The sequence below is a fragment of the Cicer arietinum genome, chromosome 2, assembly GCF_000331145.2.
Source record: "Cicer arietinum cultivar CDC Frontier isolate Library 1 chromosome 2, Cicar.CDCFrontier_v2.0, whole genome shotgun sequence".
Classification (NCBI taxonomy): Eukaryota; Viridiplantae; Streptophyta; class Magnoliopsida; order Fabales; family Fabaceae; genus Cicer; species Cicer arietinum.
In genome coordinates this window covers 51,945,969-51,963,078 of record NC_021161.2, presented here as the reverse complement: position 1 = coordinate 51,963,078, position 17,110 = coordinate 51,945,969, and the positions used below count along the sequence as shown (strand labels likewise).

At 30.2% G+C, this 17,110-nt stretch overlaps 1 protein-coding gene across 1 annotated transcript; it reads left to right on the top strand.

Moving 5' to 3' along the window:
- Positions 1-8,939: 8,939 nt before the first annotated feature.
- On the top strand, positions 8,940-15,599 carry LOC101498901 (uncharacterized). Its single transcript, XM_012713277.3, has 9 exons — positions 8,940-9,419; positions 10,018-10,737; positions 11,841-11,936; positions 12,013-12,096; positions 13,207-13,441; positions 13,917-14,077; positions 14,505-14,783; positions 14,864-15,043; positions 15,439-15,599. Exons 1-8 carry the CDS (start codon positions 9,087-9,089, stop codon positions 14,912-14,914), a joined length of 1,959 nt encoding a protein of 652 aa, XP_012568731.1. The 5' UTR covers positions 8,940-9,086; the 3' UTR covers positions 14,915-15,043; positions 15,439-15,599.
- The last annotated feature ends 1,511 nt before the right edge of the window (positions 15,600-17,110 follow it).

Here is a 17,110-nt window from a genome sequence, read left to right as displayed (position 1 = left end):
TATATATATATATATATATATATATATATATATATATATATATATATTATTTAGAAAAACAACTACTACATATATATACAGAATACACGACTAAGATCTCGGTTAAGGCGGGATATGCCAAATGTAGATACCATTGAAGCAACAACCATAACACTAGGTCAAGAAATCGAGTTAAATAAATACTTCAACGTACAACAATAAAATACAAAATTTGGGATATCCGATCTATATTCGATGAATTTGAATTTGAATAGTAATTGATTCATCAAAATAATTCATTAATTAATTTAAAATCCATTAGCAATTCTTAAAAACAATTTATCAATTATCCTAGTTTCACTTGACGGATATTTATCCAATCTATTTAATTACTTTTTTAGTATATGATTAAAGTGTTATAATATATTGCAACTGATGTTTTAAATTAATTGGGAGGAATAAATTGCAAATTAAAATAGTTTCGATGACGTAAAAAATTATTTTTAATGTGCTCAAAACTTACTCATTTCTCTTACTTTTTAAATCTTGACATATGTGTATTTGTTATTTTTGTTTGCAAATCATTCACGTTATGTACCATTACTCTTTATAAAAATGTCAAATTGTGTATTTCTATTCTCAATAAAAACAGGCAAATTATAGTAGATGTGTTTATCATTGTCAATGAAAATGAATTTAATTAATATATTTTGTTGTTATTATTTTAATTACTATCAATGATAAATTTCAAAATTGAAACGATATCGAGGTTGAAAATTGTCTATAATATAGTTGATATATGTTGGTGATTTATTGGAATCACACCAATGAAATTTTTATGTTAGGCAAGGAATAAATTGCAAATTGAAACAATTTCAATGTCAATCACATTGGAAATTGGTTTCAATGTGCTTGTTTCAGTTTTTTTTTTAAATAAATGTTCTTGATTCATATTAGTGCTTTAATTAGAAATAAATTATTCAATTTTTATTGTTTCTACTAAAAAAAATCAAAATCGTGTATTCCCATTAAAAAGAGGTAAATTATGGGAGATATTTGTAACAACGAATGTAAAGTAAAATTAATAAATATATTATGTTTTATTATTAATATATATATTATGTTTTATTATCTTAATTATAATTATTTTATTAAATATTCTTATGGCAAATGACAATTTGTGATAGAAAATGTGGCATATTTCAAGGTCAGGGTAACTGGTATCGAGAATAATTTGTTAGTAATATAATCAATGTAATTCTCATTTTATTTATAAATAAGATAAATATCTAAAATTATAATTAAATAAAAATTTGCTATGGTTAATTTAAAGTGGGTACACTTCAATTTAGACAGTGTCAATAGACCTCAAAGTGTAACAACTCGTTTAATTAAAATTTGATTAAAATAAAGATTTATTTAACTATTAATATATTAATTTAGAAATAAAGAATTTTAGTTAAAATATAATTAGACAAAAGGTAAAATGGGAAATGTCCAAGGGTCATAAAAAAAAATTCACTTATTTCCATTCCATGGGAAAAAAATCGGGAATAATCTTCTTTTTTTCCTCACTTCCTTCTCATAGTTGAACTTGATAGAACACCCAAAAACATTAATGTTCATTATCACTTCCAATCCTCCATTTTTTCAATATCTTCAAAATATAAAAGCTTATCTAAGTCCCTCATATCTGCCTAGAAGCATTGCATGCAAGATCATACCTCTACATCTTCGAGAATCAACCAAGAATAGTGGAGCAAGGAAAGAATGAACCAACAAAGGGGAATTTCCAAACTTGGAACTCAGGACACAACTTAAAGAAAGACCAAGAACTACTAGAACCAACTCATTCTCCAATTAATGTAAATTTCAAAAGACAACTCTTAGAAACATCGAGTTATTTTAGATTAAAATTTATTTAGCATGAGGGTTCTTTAATTAAATTCAATTTAAATTATTCATTAATTATGAAATTAATTTATGGGTTAAATCAGATTTATTGTAAATTTGAGAATGAAAAGAAATGGATCTAATAATTAAATAACAGAGAGGATGGTTGGTCGCAGTCGACGGCGGAGCTCTGACAACCTCCATGGGCGGAGAAGCTCCGATAAGTTTCTTGATGGTGGCCGATAGAACTCGACGACTAACGGTGGTATGCAACATAACTCTTTTAAATTATATAAAATAATGATTTTTTTTTTTAACTTATAGAACAATATACTTGTTTAATTAATAAAAATAGTATTTTTAAAACAATTATAATAATATTTATCAAAGATATCTATTTTATAATAAATAAATATAATCTTTTAGATTTAAGATTTAGTTCAAAAACATATGTAATCAATTGGATTTGTAAAAATAGTCGAAGGCATGGATTGGATTTCATCCATATCATTAAATGGAGGAATTGAATTCAATTAATTAACTAACTTTTTGTTATGTAAATGAATTATATAGATTAATGAATTGATGAATTAAGATGGATGATAACTTAATAAATGATTTTGCTATCCCTTCTTACAAGAGACAAAACTCCTAAAAATAACGGTTCGACTCAATTTAATTCTTTAAAAAAAAAAAACATATTTACCTCATTGTAGTTGAAAGCAACTTTTAATAATTAATCAGGTAATTTATTTTCTAAAAATTTACTTAATAGCTTTTATAAAATTTTAAAATTGTATATCATTAAAGTTTATTATATGACTTTTTTGAAGATATCATTTATCTCTCATATTAAGTATAGGAGTAAATAACTACATAATGACTAACCCAGTTTTTATCCTTTATAAAATTATTATGCTCTAGTAATTTTTATAACATGTCATTTATCTCTCATATTAAATTTTGTATCCACTATTATACGATTGTACCATTCTTGTTATAGGCATCATATTTTGTCCTTGAAAATAGATATAACTTATTATGTCCTTCTAAAAAGATTTTATATATAATTATTTTAGTCCTTCTAAAAATATTTTATATATAATTTATTTTAGTCATTTAAAAATATATTTTTTAATTAATGTAAATATACCACTTTTACTTTTGGTATTTGTTGTTTTGTTTAATCCATGTAAAATTTATTCATAGAAAAATTAGTTACATAATATATAGAATATCTATTTTTGTCCTTCAAAATAAGGACTAAAATAAAAATTACAAAGATCAATTTGAATATAAGCGAATTTTGCATAAACTAAAACAAAATAATAAGGATAAAAACAAAAAGTAGTATATTTGCCAAGATTAAAAACAAAAATTTATAGTGAATAAAAGCAAATAATAATATACTTATAAGTACTAAAAAAACATATTTAAACAATTTCTCGTAGAAAGTGAACAATCTTCAAACAAGAACAAACTAAAAAATTCATGAAAAAACAAAACCTTTAAAATCTGCCAAAACTTTGGAGGTAAAGACATGAATAACATAAAAATAAAAATAGAAGTATATTACTTCAAATAATATTCAATATGAATTTGGCAAAAGCACAACTTGATTAGTTTCCTAATGCACCTCTTTCAAGCTATAAAAAGAGAGACTGCGAAATGTCTATTAAATCTTCTATCATTCAAAATAAGATGTATAGTTAATAGAGAGTCATACATAATATCAATTCTAATGATATTGTGAATAACAACAATCTGAACACGTCAAATAACATATAAACTCTTCTTTTGTGATACTACACTTTCCAATGTCATAAGAAAAATCAAGTAATAATTTTTTTTTATCATTGTGAAATATTCGTCCACAAGCTACTTTGGAACCATCATTTGTGACCGATCAATTAATGTTTAGCTTCACACAACCAACAATTGAATTATGCTAAGAAAACAAAGATTGTTAGTAGCATATGACACTTTTAGAATACTCGTTGTCTCATCCCATCTCATATACAATATAACGATGAAGTCACTTCATACTTACAATCTATAACAATCAACTTGAAGGAACATTGATGTTATATTCTTAAATATATGCTCATTTCACTATCTCAATAAACTATTAACCACCACCACAAAAACTATTGGTCAATTTTCTTCCACACAAGCTACTTATCAACTGGCTTGTAGTACGTTCGTACACTCGTCGTTGTGACCTATTTGCACAGTGTGTTGGAGTACATGCAATTAGAGGTGGGAATAGGCCAGACCATACCAGGTTTTGAAAGGCTTGAGCCTTACCTACGATTAATTTTTTAGGCCTAAGCCTAGCCTACGGACTATCGTAGGCTTTTTTTTTCCGACCTGACATGACCTTTTTAAAAGTCTGTTCTGGCCTAAAAGCCTTATTCACATTAAAACATTTAAATGTTATATTTTACAATTTTTTAAATAGGCTAAACTATGCCTTTATATAAAAGGGAAACTAATAAAATTATAATCAAATCTAATAAAATAATAACTAACGAGTTTGTCCTACAACAACCTTCCAAGAAAAAAAAATGAATCCATGATTAGTCTTTATACACATATCAAGCTACATGTTCTATCCATACCAATTTACATGATGATCTATTCATACCACATGATGCTCTCCACATAGCAATACCAATGTACATATTTATATATATCAAACAAAAAATGTTTTTTCTGACAAAATGATTAATTTTTTTTTTTTTGAAACAAACACCCTTTAACCCCTAAAAATTGATTTTTGGTTTCAAAGAATAGATTTTTTACTGAAACTAACGCACACATTATTACCTCTGAAACAAATATGGAACGACTACTGAGTGATTTCCTAATTGAACTGCTACCGAATATGGAACAACTACCGAATATGGGATCGCTACCGAATATAGAACGACTACCGAATATAGAACGACTATCGAATATGGAACAACTACTCAGTGATTGCCTAATTGATAGACTTTAAAATAGGAAATAATATTATTAATAAATAATAAAATATATAGGCTGGTCTGTCATGCATAATAGGCTTTTTTTATAATCCTAAGTCTGAACTATTTAAATAAGCAAGCTTAAAAAATCGCATGAGCCTAACCTTTTAATTAAATAGGTCAGGTCATACCATAAGTAGGCTAGATCATAGACCCTTGACGGACGGTCTAGCCTATTCACATCCCTACCTACAATACTATATTATTTTAACCATACACAAGGTAGATTAAAAAAATGACATTTCTTACATTTTGTTTTTGTTATTGTTTTTCGTAGTAGTATTCAACATATCATTTTAGTGAAGTTTTGTAATCATACACATTTATTTTCTTTTCTTTCGTTTTCGTTATTGTTTTTCGTAGAATAGATATCAATCTAATAGTACCATATTATTGATCAACATTAAATATGAATATATTTTATCTTATTAATAAAGTGGAATAACATCAATATTGTTCGAGTCTAAAAACCGATTAGGTCAAATAAAATTTATAATTGAGTTTAGGACAAAGTATGATTTGTCCTACTTCGTTCCTTGTTAAATTGGGGCTATATGGTTTACACTCTCAAAAGCACACAAGATTGATCCAATTTTTTATATGTTATATCGCTAAAAAGAATTATATACCCCTATTCACAACAAGTTTATGGTTATTGGAAACATATTAATATGTGATACAAATTTGTAAAAAGTTTATAAAAAAGAACCCCAAATGCATACAAAAGATTATGTCAAAATGCTTGGTTTTAGTGTTGATCTTTTGAGTTATCTCCTAAGTGCACAGTAACAAGGTATCACAATATTTTGTCATGGGTGCACGACAACCAAGTTTCATTGAGCTTTATCTTAAAGTCCACTTTGTCCAGGGGTGCATATTTTTGGGTCAAAGCCTTAAAGTCCACTAAATAGAATCCATAATCACTTATTATAATAAGTTTCATAAATCTCACTTTCATTGAGCTTTAGTGAGCTTTAAGATAAAATCCACTAAAAGAAGTAAGTGTTTCTCTCATCAATTTAGGTTGTTCAACCACTATAAGACACACAACATTATCAACTGACATCATCACCCAAATTCTATATTAATTATTTGTATTTGATATAGATTGAGCAAACTTACTCAAAGTCTTGAATACATGAATGAGACATGATAATTTGTTGGTGTTTTATAAAGGTATTTGTATTATAAGGGATAAGCATGTGATCCGGAAGCTCGTGAGATTTTACATCTAGTAGTATAAAGGGCAATGATCAAATTCTAACATTAAATGTGAGATATGTGTGGCTATTAGATGTTCTTAAGTGTTTCGCTTACGGTAATTATGAGACAAAACTATTGTCACATAAAAGGAGAATAATTCTAGTGATTGAAAAACACGTGAAATGTGACTATTTTATGTGCTATTAGACTAATCTTCTATGCCAATAGGTGAAATTGTTGTGTTTTAAATATAGTTGAAATATAGTTATAGGTCTCACACAATGGTTTTGTGAAATTGAGTATTTATATATTAATGCGTGATACAAATTTGTAAACAAGTTTGTAAGAGGGAACCCTCTCATACACACAAAATATTAGACAAAAATGTTTAATTTTAGTGCAAATCTTTCGAGATGTCCCCTTAATGCACGATAACAAGGCATCATAATATTTTTCTATATGTGGAAGATGGTCAAGTTTCACGGAACTTTATCTTAAACACTCATTTTTAATCAAAGTCTTAAATACTAAATAAACATTACGAGAACTTATGAGAGTACGTTTCATAAAGCCCATTAAAAAAAGTAATTGCTCCCGTAGAGAGTGGGAAAAAATAAATTAATATTTATTTAATTTAACAACGATGTATAATTTCAGATAAAAATCAAATGAGATAAAAAAACTAATTGCGTAGTATATTTTTTTTTTAAATAAATACATCTTCAAACTTATAATATTTTTTATAAATAAGACCGAGAAAGTTCAAAAATTATCTTATAATAAGACCTGATGGTAGTATAAAACAAAGAAAATTATTTTATTAAGATTAGTTTTTTGTTTTTATAAATTAATAGTGTAAAATTTTATTGCATATATGTATCAAATCAAATTAAACAATGATGTCAATTTTTTTATGTTAGTTCCTAACATATTATTATAAATATCTACATGTTGAGATGGACTCATAGACTTTCATGCATGCCCTTGATTTGTTTAATATTATTTTTAAGATGAACTCTAACGTGAAATGATAGGTAAAAGATTATTCTAAATCTAAGACGATTATTAATAATAATAATAATAGAGCGTATATTGCTTAAAATTAAAATTTGTGACAATGTTTGTTAGAAGACAAGTAAAAGATACATAAATTTGTTTCCGCTAATTTAATTATTTACCCTAATTCTACTTTGCAATAAAGAGTATATTAATTCTTATTTATGCTTTAACATGTGTTATAATTTAGTTTATTTTAATGCAAACGTGTCTTTTAATTAAAGAAAAAAGTAGCAGGAGAATAAACATATTCTTTAAAATATATATTTTTTCACTATTGTATTTCTAGATCGCCAATTCTTTTTTGTATTTAAAATTATTTGTTTATAAAGAAGATTTAAATGAAGAACCAGTCTAAAATAGGTTTTGTGTTCAAGATTCTATTCAATTATTTAAAAACAAACATTAATTTCTTTACAATATTGCTACCAACACCCCCTAATTTACTACCCACATTCCTCAAATGTTTTAAAAAATTAATATTCCCAAATTACCCTCCTCTTCTTTCTCTTCATTAACCTAACACATCTTCTTCTTCTTTATTCTATCTTCATTCAACGCATTCTTCATTTTATTCATTTTATTCAACCTTAACCATCATTATCATTAACCATCTTCATAAATCATCATTAATTATCATAAATCACCATCAATCATCATTAACTATATTCAAGATTTTACTAACATTTACGTAAATTCAATTTCACGTAAGTTTACGTGAACTAAGTTCACGTAGGTTTACGTAAACTGAATTCTAGAAAATATCCGTGAACTCAGTTTACTTACGTGAATTCACTTCACGTAAACTTACGTGAAATTGAGTTCACGTTGGTTTGATTTTCAATCTTCAATGATTTCCAAATCTTAATTCACACGTACGTGAATTAAGATTGCGTATATATTGAGATGTTTACGCAATTTCAGTTCACGTACATGGCTTATTATTCAGCATTCAATGATTACGCAATCTTAGTTCACGTAGGTGTACGTGAATTCATATTGCGTACACTAAGATTCAAGTTTCAAACTCAATTGATTACGCAATCTAAGTTCACGTATATGTACGTGAATTCAAATTGCGTAAAGTCTGAGATTTTTAATTTTTTTTAAATATAGGTGAACTAAGTTCACGTAACTCTAGAATACGTAAAATCCTCAGATTTACAAAAAAAAAATAACATACCTTTTATGATAATTTTTGTATGTGAGTTATGAGGTGTGATGAAAATTGATAAATATGAGTTATGAGATAATAAATGTGTAACATTGACGACAGGGACATTTTGATTTTTATTTTATTTTGAGGGGTGTAAATAGCAATTTGGAGGTGTTGGTAGCAATAGCAATATTGATTCCTTTAATGTGTCTAATTTAAGTAGAGATATCAGTAACTGCATAAACTTAATTCATTCATTTATTGTGAAAGAAAACTTAATTCATTTGCTTGGTATATATTATTAAGACATTAAAAAACTAGATATTAATTTATTCATTAAAAATGTAATGCTAAAATTATAATAATTTTTGTATCATAAAGCTATGGAAATATTTAATACTAGGTAAAATGAATGAATTAGTTACTAATAAGTAAAAAATTGTAATACGCGGAAAGGGAAAGAAAAAGAGCGCCACTTTCTAATATTGTAAAATTTCCAAATAAGTCAATTCTTTGAGACTAAAAGACTACTCCACCGATATCCTCATTATCCAAATTCATCCATAAGCAAAAACCTCTTCCATCTCTTATTCATTTCTATTCCCAATTTCCCATACCAAGAAACCAAAAAAAAAATAAAAAAAAATTTAATAATAAAAAATATAAAAAATAAAAAATAAAAAAATAAAAAGGGATCTCGGCATCGTAGCTGTGGAATGTGGAGGTTGTTGTGCCTTCTCCTCCACCGTGCATGACCTTCCTCCGCCGTCACCATGCCCGCTACTCGTCCCTCATCGGATCTAATCCTCCACCGTCTTTCCTCCTCCGATTATGAAATCAAACTCAAAGCTATTAGAGAGGTTAAGAATCAGATCATCGGTAACCGCACCAAGAAAATTTCATACATCAAGCTCGGAGCCGTTCCCGCCGTCGCCGATGCTCTAGCACAAGCAGACGCCGATAACGATTGCGGCTCCAACCTAATTGTCCAGTCCGCTGCCGTTCTCGGTAGCTTTGCTTGTGGCGTCGACCAAGGCGTCCGCGCCGTCCTTGATGCCGGTGCTTTTCCTTATTTAATCAGGCTCCTCTCTGCCGCCGATGAGAAGGTGAATTCGATTAATTACAGAGCTCTTTATTTTATTCATTTTCGATCGTTTTATTGTTTTTTTTTTCCGCCTCATTTGTTTGGCAAGAAATTGGTGCTTAAGATGAAATTGCAATGATCAGAAATGATAGGCTTATTAATAGGTTTCGATTATTGACGCTTCTTGAGAATTTTTTTTAAATGTAGGTTATTTGATGTTCTGTTCATATTGGATGCGATGATGTTATGTTAAAATTAAATGCAGTGTTGTCAAATAATCGCTTAGTGGTGCTATAGTGCCATAGCCTAGCAAAATTTTAACAAATTGATGTTGTTTCACTATATGCAATTTAGTTAGTATAAAGGGTTGTTAAATAGCGTGGCAGAATTTGCATAAATTGCTATTTTTCGATCTGCAATTGACAACACTGATTATATGCACATACAATATTATTGTATAATGTAGGTAGAAATGTAGAACAAGAATAAGAATGAAGTCGTCTTCAACTCACACATACTATTATTGTAATAGTAGTGTGTCTCCTCTTTATTATCTTATTTATTTTTATTTCCATGTTTCCAAATACCATACCAATTAACCTTTCTCCCTTTGGTTTCAGGTTGTGGATGCAGCTGCACGCTCTTTGAGAATGATTTATCAGTCAAAACTAGCTCCGAAGTTTGATTTTTTTAAGGAGGAAAACATGGATTTTCTTCTTTCACTATTGAGAAGTGAAAATGAAAATCTTACTGGACTAGGTGCAGGCATTGTTATTCATTCTTGCGAGACAAGCGGTGAACAAAATATATTATGCCATGCTGGTACTTTAGAGAAACTTATTAGCGGTCTCGATGGTTCTATAAGCCAGAGAGATGCTAGTTTAGAGTCCCTAGCTACCATTCTTCAAAACAATCCAGAAGCTGTCACTAAATTTGCGGGGCTTCAAAATGGAAGAGCATTGGGTTCTGTAATTGAATTAACCAAGGATAGATATTCTCGGACAAGGTTACTGGCCTGCTTGTGCTTGATCTGTATAAAGAATTCTTCATCATGCTATCTGCAAGACATAGGAATCAAAACCAAATTGATATATATTTTGCTTGAGCTCCTTGATGATTCTGGTCAAGTTGGAGAAGAAGCCCCCTTTGCTTTTTCGAGTTTAGTTGCAGGAAAGGAAGACTTGCAGAAGTTAGCATTTGAGGCAAATGCTATAGATAAGTTCTACAGTCACTTGCAAAATTGTGCCTTACATCCCAAACGTCTTGAAGGGATATTTCTAGCACTGGCTGATCTTTGCTCAAAATTGGAATGCTGCAGGTTGAAGTTTATGTCATTGCAGGTTTGTTGTTTCGTGGATACTACTAGAAAATCTAATGCATTTGTTGCTAATAACCATTTTGTAACCCCCCCCCACCCCCACACACACATAAGTGTGATCGTTGCTGCAAAAATAACAGATGAAAAGAAAAATGAACAACTGCAGTTTTCCTTTCTTATATCAACTTATGACGGGGTTCACACAATCACATTGAAGGACAAGAGGTAACAGGAGAGGCATGATCTGAGATAATGGGCAGGGTTACAAGTTAGGAGTCTTGATATCAGAACACTTAAACTTATCTTTCTAGTTTCTACAGAATGTTACCATTGAGTTTTTCTTTGTCTCTTGTCCCTCCTTTTCTGTGGCATCTTGTCATTTTGGGATTTGTGAAAATGGTTTCTCTTTATCTTATAGAACACGTGAGAAGCATTAAACATCTTTCTTCTTTCCCATGTTTACATGGGCCTAAAGTTACTTTCTATAACAATTTTAATTGGCCACATTTTAATTTTAAGATTCAGTCTTGAATTAGACACTCTGGGTTTCAACTGTTATTATTATTTTTACATTTGTGGTATGTTTTATACACAATTGAATGGCCTTAATTTTTTTATTTATTTAATTAGTGTCATTAGGCTCATACTGTATTCTTACTAGCAGTAGCATCCCTTGCTCAGATTATGTATAGAGGAGTTTACATGTAAATATGGCCTTTGCTTATATTTTCAGCACAAACAACTTAAATGTGATATCTTGTTCACCTACCACTTGGCTATTTACCTATCAATGATGGTTGCATTGTAATGCAAAGTCTAGCATAAAGAATGAAATTTTACCACCTTTAACATTAATTGGATTGTTGACAAGTTGTTATGGTACTGAATTGAATTATTGATAAATGGTAGTCAATTGTATGTTTCTTTATTCGTTGATGATATAATTTTGTTTTTGTATTTCATGCCATCACAAAATGTTTGAATTAATGTAGTGTGTTTGCCTTCCACATTCATGATAATTTTGTGGTTGTATTCAATCTTGTAATGGCAAAATTTGCATTGGTAAACCATGTATTCAGATACTAAATCCACTTGCAACCCCTCCTACACTTTTTGTGAGTGCAGGTCTTGAATCTATTAGTTAATGCCTTAACCCATGATGAGGCCAATGTGCGTACTGCAGCTTGCATTTGCTTAAAAAGTGTCTCACGCTCAATCAAGGTCTGCAACTTGTGACTTATAGGACATGAATTCTTTTATGCTGTTTATAGCTTAGTTCTCATAAAATGCCATTCAGAATTTGAGTGCAGGTTGTTTCATGAATGAAAGGATTGTCATTCCATTGGTCCGACTTCTCTCTGATCTTTCCACTTCTGTCCAGGTATGTCTAGTCATATTTATAATTTCTTTCTTGTATTTGAGTTAAAGTGAATGCTTTTGTAGTTTTCTTTCATCAAGAAATGCATAAACGAATCTGCCAATCGTGCTGAATGATTGGAATCTCAACTTACAAAATCTGGGGGTTAAATTAAAAATAAGTTTGATATGTCCAGTTTAGATATATAATTTGGAGCTATTCTGTTCTCTGTTCATTTAGATTAAGCTTGAAATCGAAATAGTTCAGAAATCAGGTCTTTTGCTTGACTAGTTGGTTACTTAATATCGCCGAGTTGTATTAGGAAGGTGTAACACATTGTTTTTAACATAGCTTGAAAGACATATTCAATAAGGTTTGGATTCTAGTGATTTCTGTAATATCTATGTTCATTATGTGTTTGTATTTTGTACCTCCACTCATCTTAAAAGTTCCAATCTTTTATTTAAGAATTTGTCATTATTTATCTACTCTGGCACTTGTTATAGTCTACTCGTTGTTTTTTTTCAATGTTGATACTCTACTCACAATAATACCCGCTTGTATTGAGTTTATTGAGCTATCCTTCTTGACATTTAAATAGCTTAGTACTAGAGATTGAAAGCTTAGCATCGCATTCCAAAATATGTTATTAAAGATGTATTGTAATTGATGTTGAGTACGAAGAGCTTACTTAAAAGCGTTAATATTGGACCAAACTGTTGGACGATAATATTCATAATTCAGCATTTAGAAGAGTGGTTTTTATTGATTGTATTTTTTTCTTTTAATGTTATTAGGACCATGTCGTAAACATGCAGAAATACATTATATTATTTACAAGAAAACTTGTAATATTGTTGAACAAGCTCAAACCTTTGAGTACTAGCAGTATTGTATATTGTGCTAAAATTGAGGGTATCACAAAGGCCATATATGTTATCCTATTTATCATTTTATTAATGATAATTATAAGCTTACCTTTTATTGGTTTGAACATGAATTCTTCTCCCCAACACTTCATTTCTTTTCCAAAAGTTACACTTCCTGACCAATTGTATTTACAGAGATTTAACCTCATTAGTCATTAGTTTTGTTAAAGTTAGTAAGCATAGCTATTTCTATGTTGTCTTCCAGGTTGCAGCCCTTGGTGCCATTAGCAACATAGTGGTGGACTTTACACCAGATAAGTCAACATTCATACAGTGTGGAGGCATTAAAGAGCTTGTCCAATTGACAAAGTCTATGGATTCGTCTTTAAGGCTGAATGCTGTATGGTCCTTGCGGAACATGGTATTTCTTGCAGATAAGATGTGTAAGGAAGCGATTGTGATGGAGTTGACAGTGTCTTCAGTAGCCAGCCTTATCTGTGGTAATGATCTTCACTGTCAGTCCATATCTTTTGTTAGGAACCCAAGAATTGGATTCTGAAAGAATTTGAAGAACACTAATATTTAGAAAAGGATAAGAAATAATAGGAGAGAGTCTCTCCAAGAGCAGATACGCTCCTCAAGGGCGAATGCACCCTTCAACCGGAATACCAATTAAGAAGATTCTAATTTGGCAAAAGATGCTTTCTAAGGGGAAGATAACCTTTATTTATGTACAGTAGGATAAAAGGGATAAGGGTTAATCAGCCCTAACCTAGGAAATAGGAAAATAGAAACAGAAAGATACTAACAACCTAAAACAGTAATACAAAATAACTTACAGCCGTAAAAAGGCTCCTACCTCCTAATTACTCTAATAACTAATCTAATTTCCCTTTATTCTACATCCTAACATCTTTTCTGATTAATTGGGGCCTGCCAAAAGAAAGCCGTCATTGGTTCTGTATACTCTTGCAGATCCTGAGCCTTCTGTTCAAGAGCAAGCTCTGGCCCTTGTTCGCAATTTTGTTGATGGATGTATGGATTGTGTTGAATTTGCTTTTGCTGAAGATGGTATCATACTGGAGGCTGTTGGAAGGCAGTTGCGAAAATCCTCAAAAATTGAAATTGGTATACAGGTTGGTATTAATTTTTGAAACTGATCAGATATTGTTTGAAGTTATTCATTACAAATTTACAATAGTTATTCAAAATTGAAGAATGCATTATTCATTAAAATTTTCAAGAAAGCTCACCAATCCTTTCATGTAACTAGACAATATGTTTTTATGATACATCTAGCAAGCCATTAATAACTTTTTGATATAAAATTTACGTTGCCAATGGTATAATACAGATTAAAACTATTGTTGCGGTCTGTTATTTAAAACTGCCTCATCATGCAATACAAGTATTCTAAGATCTCTCAAAGGGGGGGATAAAAAGTAAACAGATTTTCGCCAGCTTGACAGAAATAACAAATGAACACAGTGAACATATGAAAATGAAAACAGCCATTGTATTGAAAATTTATTCTTCATGCTGAATATTTTTTTTCCTGTTTAGGGGATGTACATACTAAGCAATATTGCAAGTGGAAATGAATTTCACAAAGAAGCCATAATGCACCTTCTCTTTCCACAAGCAGAAAATGGATCTCGCTCTTTCTTCAGCCAGTATTTGCAGAGTAGTGACAGTCATCTACGCACAGCTGCTGCTTGGGTCATAGTAAATCTCACTGCTCTTGCAAGTCCTGGTGCATTTGGCCGGGTTGTAAAACTGCGTAATGTTGGCATTGTTTCTCAAATCAAGAGGATGGTCAATGACTCTTGCATGGATGTGAAGGTCCTTTAATGTTCATTCCAAATTATTTTTGTTTTATACTTCCTCTTGGTCAATTTGTAAACTTTATTTCGTTGATGCAGCTTCGAGCGCGACTTGCACTTGGGCAGATTATTTCTTTTGGTGATAGTTAAATTAAGCAGCTCCTCCATTTGAAGCCCTTTCGCCGTCAGAGAGAAATCTTAATAGAATTTATTTTCTTCCTTATTCCCACACTTTATGAGTAAGGGGGTATCCTGCCCTCCGCTTCAGCTTCGAATACGGTATGCATAAGTGGTTTGCTCCAACAACTTTGTTACTATCTGCCCTAAAAGTTTCTTTCTAAATATTATTTTAATAGAGTTACCAATATATGCAATTAAAAACTGCAATTATCGACAGTTAGTTTGTTGTTAATATCTGTTTAACCGTGAATGACTAATATGACAGTAAATCTGTATAAAACTGGCTGTCGTTCAATGTATGGAATACTTATATTTTTTCTTCCACTTTCCACTAGACTTTGCTTTGTTCTAGTGTGTTGTTTGCTTGCTTTGTTTTTCCGATTGATTTCAGTGTATCAATAGTAAGTTTTACAGCTTTAAGGTTTTTTTTAACATGTTCTGTTCTATTCTAATGTGTTCAATTCATTCATATTTTTTAAATGCTTTCTTTGCAGGTGTATCAGATTGTTTTTGTTTTTGAACCAGTCAGAGCAGTGTAAAGCTTTTCAATTTTGTAAGCACTCCTGACCAGGTTACCATTAGCCCCCAAAGTCTTGATTTCTTATTGGTTGCATTATGTAATACTTTTTGTAAGTCGGAAGCTCAGAGTAGATTTACAGGCTTTAGTATTGTACCATACGAGTAGTCAGTGTCAATTTTAGAACTTAGTTTCATCATTGTATGTTGTAAGCAAAGTGCCAAGGGGTAATGTTTGAGGGGGTTTCTGGTATTCGTGCATATATCTTGTAATTTTGTAAACTCTTTTTTGTTTGACAAATTGTTAACTCTCTTTTGTGGTTCATAAATAGGTTGGTCTCTTTTCGGTCAAAAAACAGATGACTCAATTTTGTTGCCTAGTTTATGAGCCTGAATAACTTTTTGTTTCTTACAACTAAATGCCTTTAAAATGCATCATGATGCATTTTTTGTCCGGGATTTGTATGGCTCACATGAGGCTATAGATAAGTGTGTACATAGTAGGGCTTTGAGAATAAAAGCCCATTCTAGCCATTGCCAGCAACACTGAAGCAACTCTTCCATTTGATTAATATAATAGTGATTACTCACCCATCTCCAATGTTTACTCCTGTAAAAAATACTTCGGGATTAAAACATTCGGTAACACTGTTCTTCTAAAAACCATTACTGAATTGAAGAGTCCAATAATTACTACCGGAATCCAACTTTCAGTGAAATTGTTGGGAGGGCGCTTCAGCAACTCCCAAGTAAAATAAGGAGTGCATTTGATGTAGTAGTGTAGTGTTATCAATTATAATCATGATTGAAAAATTAGAGTATGATTATGAAATGCATACACATGTATAAGTATAATAGATTATAGAAATAGTATTTATTGTTATATAGTTTTTTATTTTTTAAAGTATATCATTATAATTTTTTCTTTCTATCTTCGTATTAACGTAACTTAAAATTCTGAAAAGTAAAATCTGTTAACTTATTATTTTTCTAAAGAATGAGACACTTTTTTACTTCAATGAAATTAATATATATATATATATATATACACACACACACACAACACGCGTCTTGAAATTGAAATTGAAAGCAAAGCTTCAGCAACTGCAAGGGATGGAGGAAGGCAATCAAAATTTTGGTTGCAATGTTGTCTATGTTGAGGGTCTATTTGTACTTAAATAAGGAGAATAGATCATTTCATGTGTAATTAGCATGAGCAAGCAAAGTGTAATTTTACATCATGTGTAAATTTTATTTTTTCTTAAATTAAAATTGAAAATATTGATAATAATATGAGATTTTAAATTAAAATTCTGTTTAGATACACAATTTAATTAAACTCTTATGTTTAAAATATTTCCTTTGAGTAGTTTTCAAAAGGTCAGATTTCAAAGGCCTCTGTAGTTCAGTTTTTGAAATTTTAGCATAGCTCTTCACATGTATTTAATTTAATATAAAAAAATAGGTGTTTGAATATATATATATATATTGGGTTGGTCTCCATTTCCAGGAATATCTCTTCTCTTGGATTCCTTCTTTATGATATAATGGAGGGAGTTACTTTTGTTATCTAGCACTTCACATATCTTAAGGAATCATAATTTGACTTCTCTACCATACCCACTTTTCAGTCAAATATATATACTTCAC

Bases quoted from the DNA above. Each gene is read 5' to 3' on its own strand.
- LOC101498901 (XM_012713277.3), top strand. From the start codon at position 9,087: ATGCCCGCTACTCGTCCCTCATCGGATCTAATCCTCCACCGTCTTTCC. The intron at 9,420-10,017 runs GTGAATTCGATT...CTTTGGTTTCAG, and splicing joins TCTCTGCCGCCGATGAGAAG to GTTGTGGATGCAGCTGCACG. The intron at 10,738-11,840 runs GTTTGTTGTTTC...TTGTGAGTGCAG, and splicing joins TGAAGTTTATGTCATTGCAG to GTCTTGAATCTATTAGTTAA.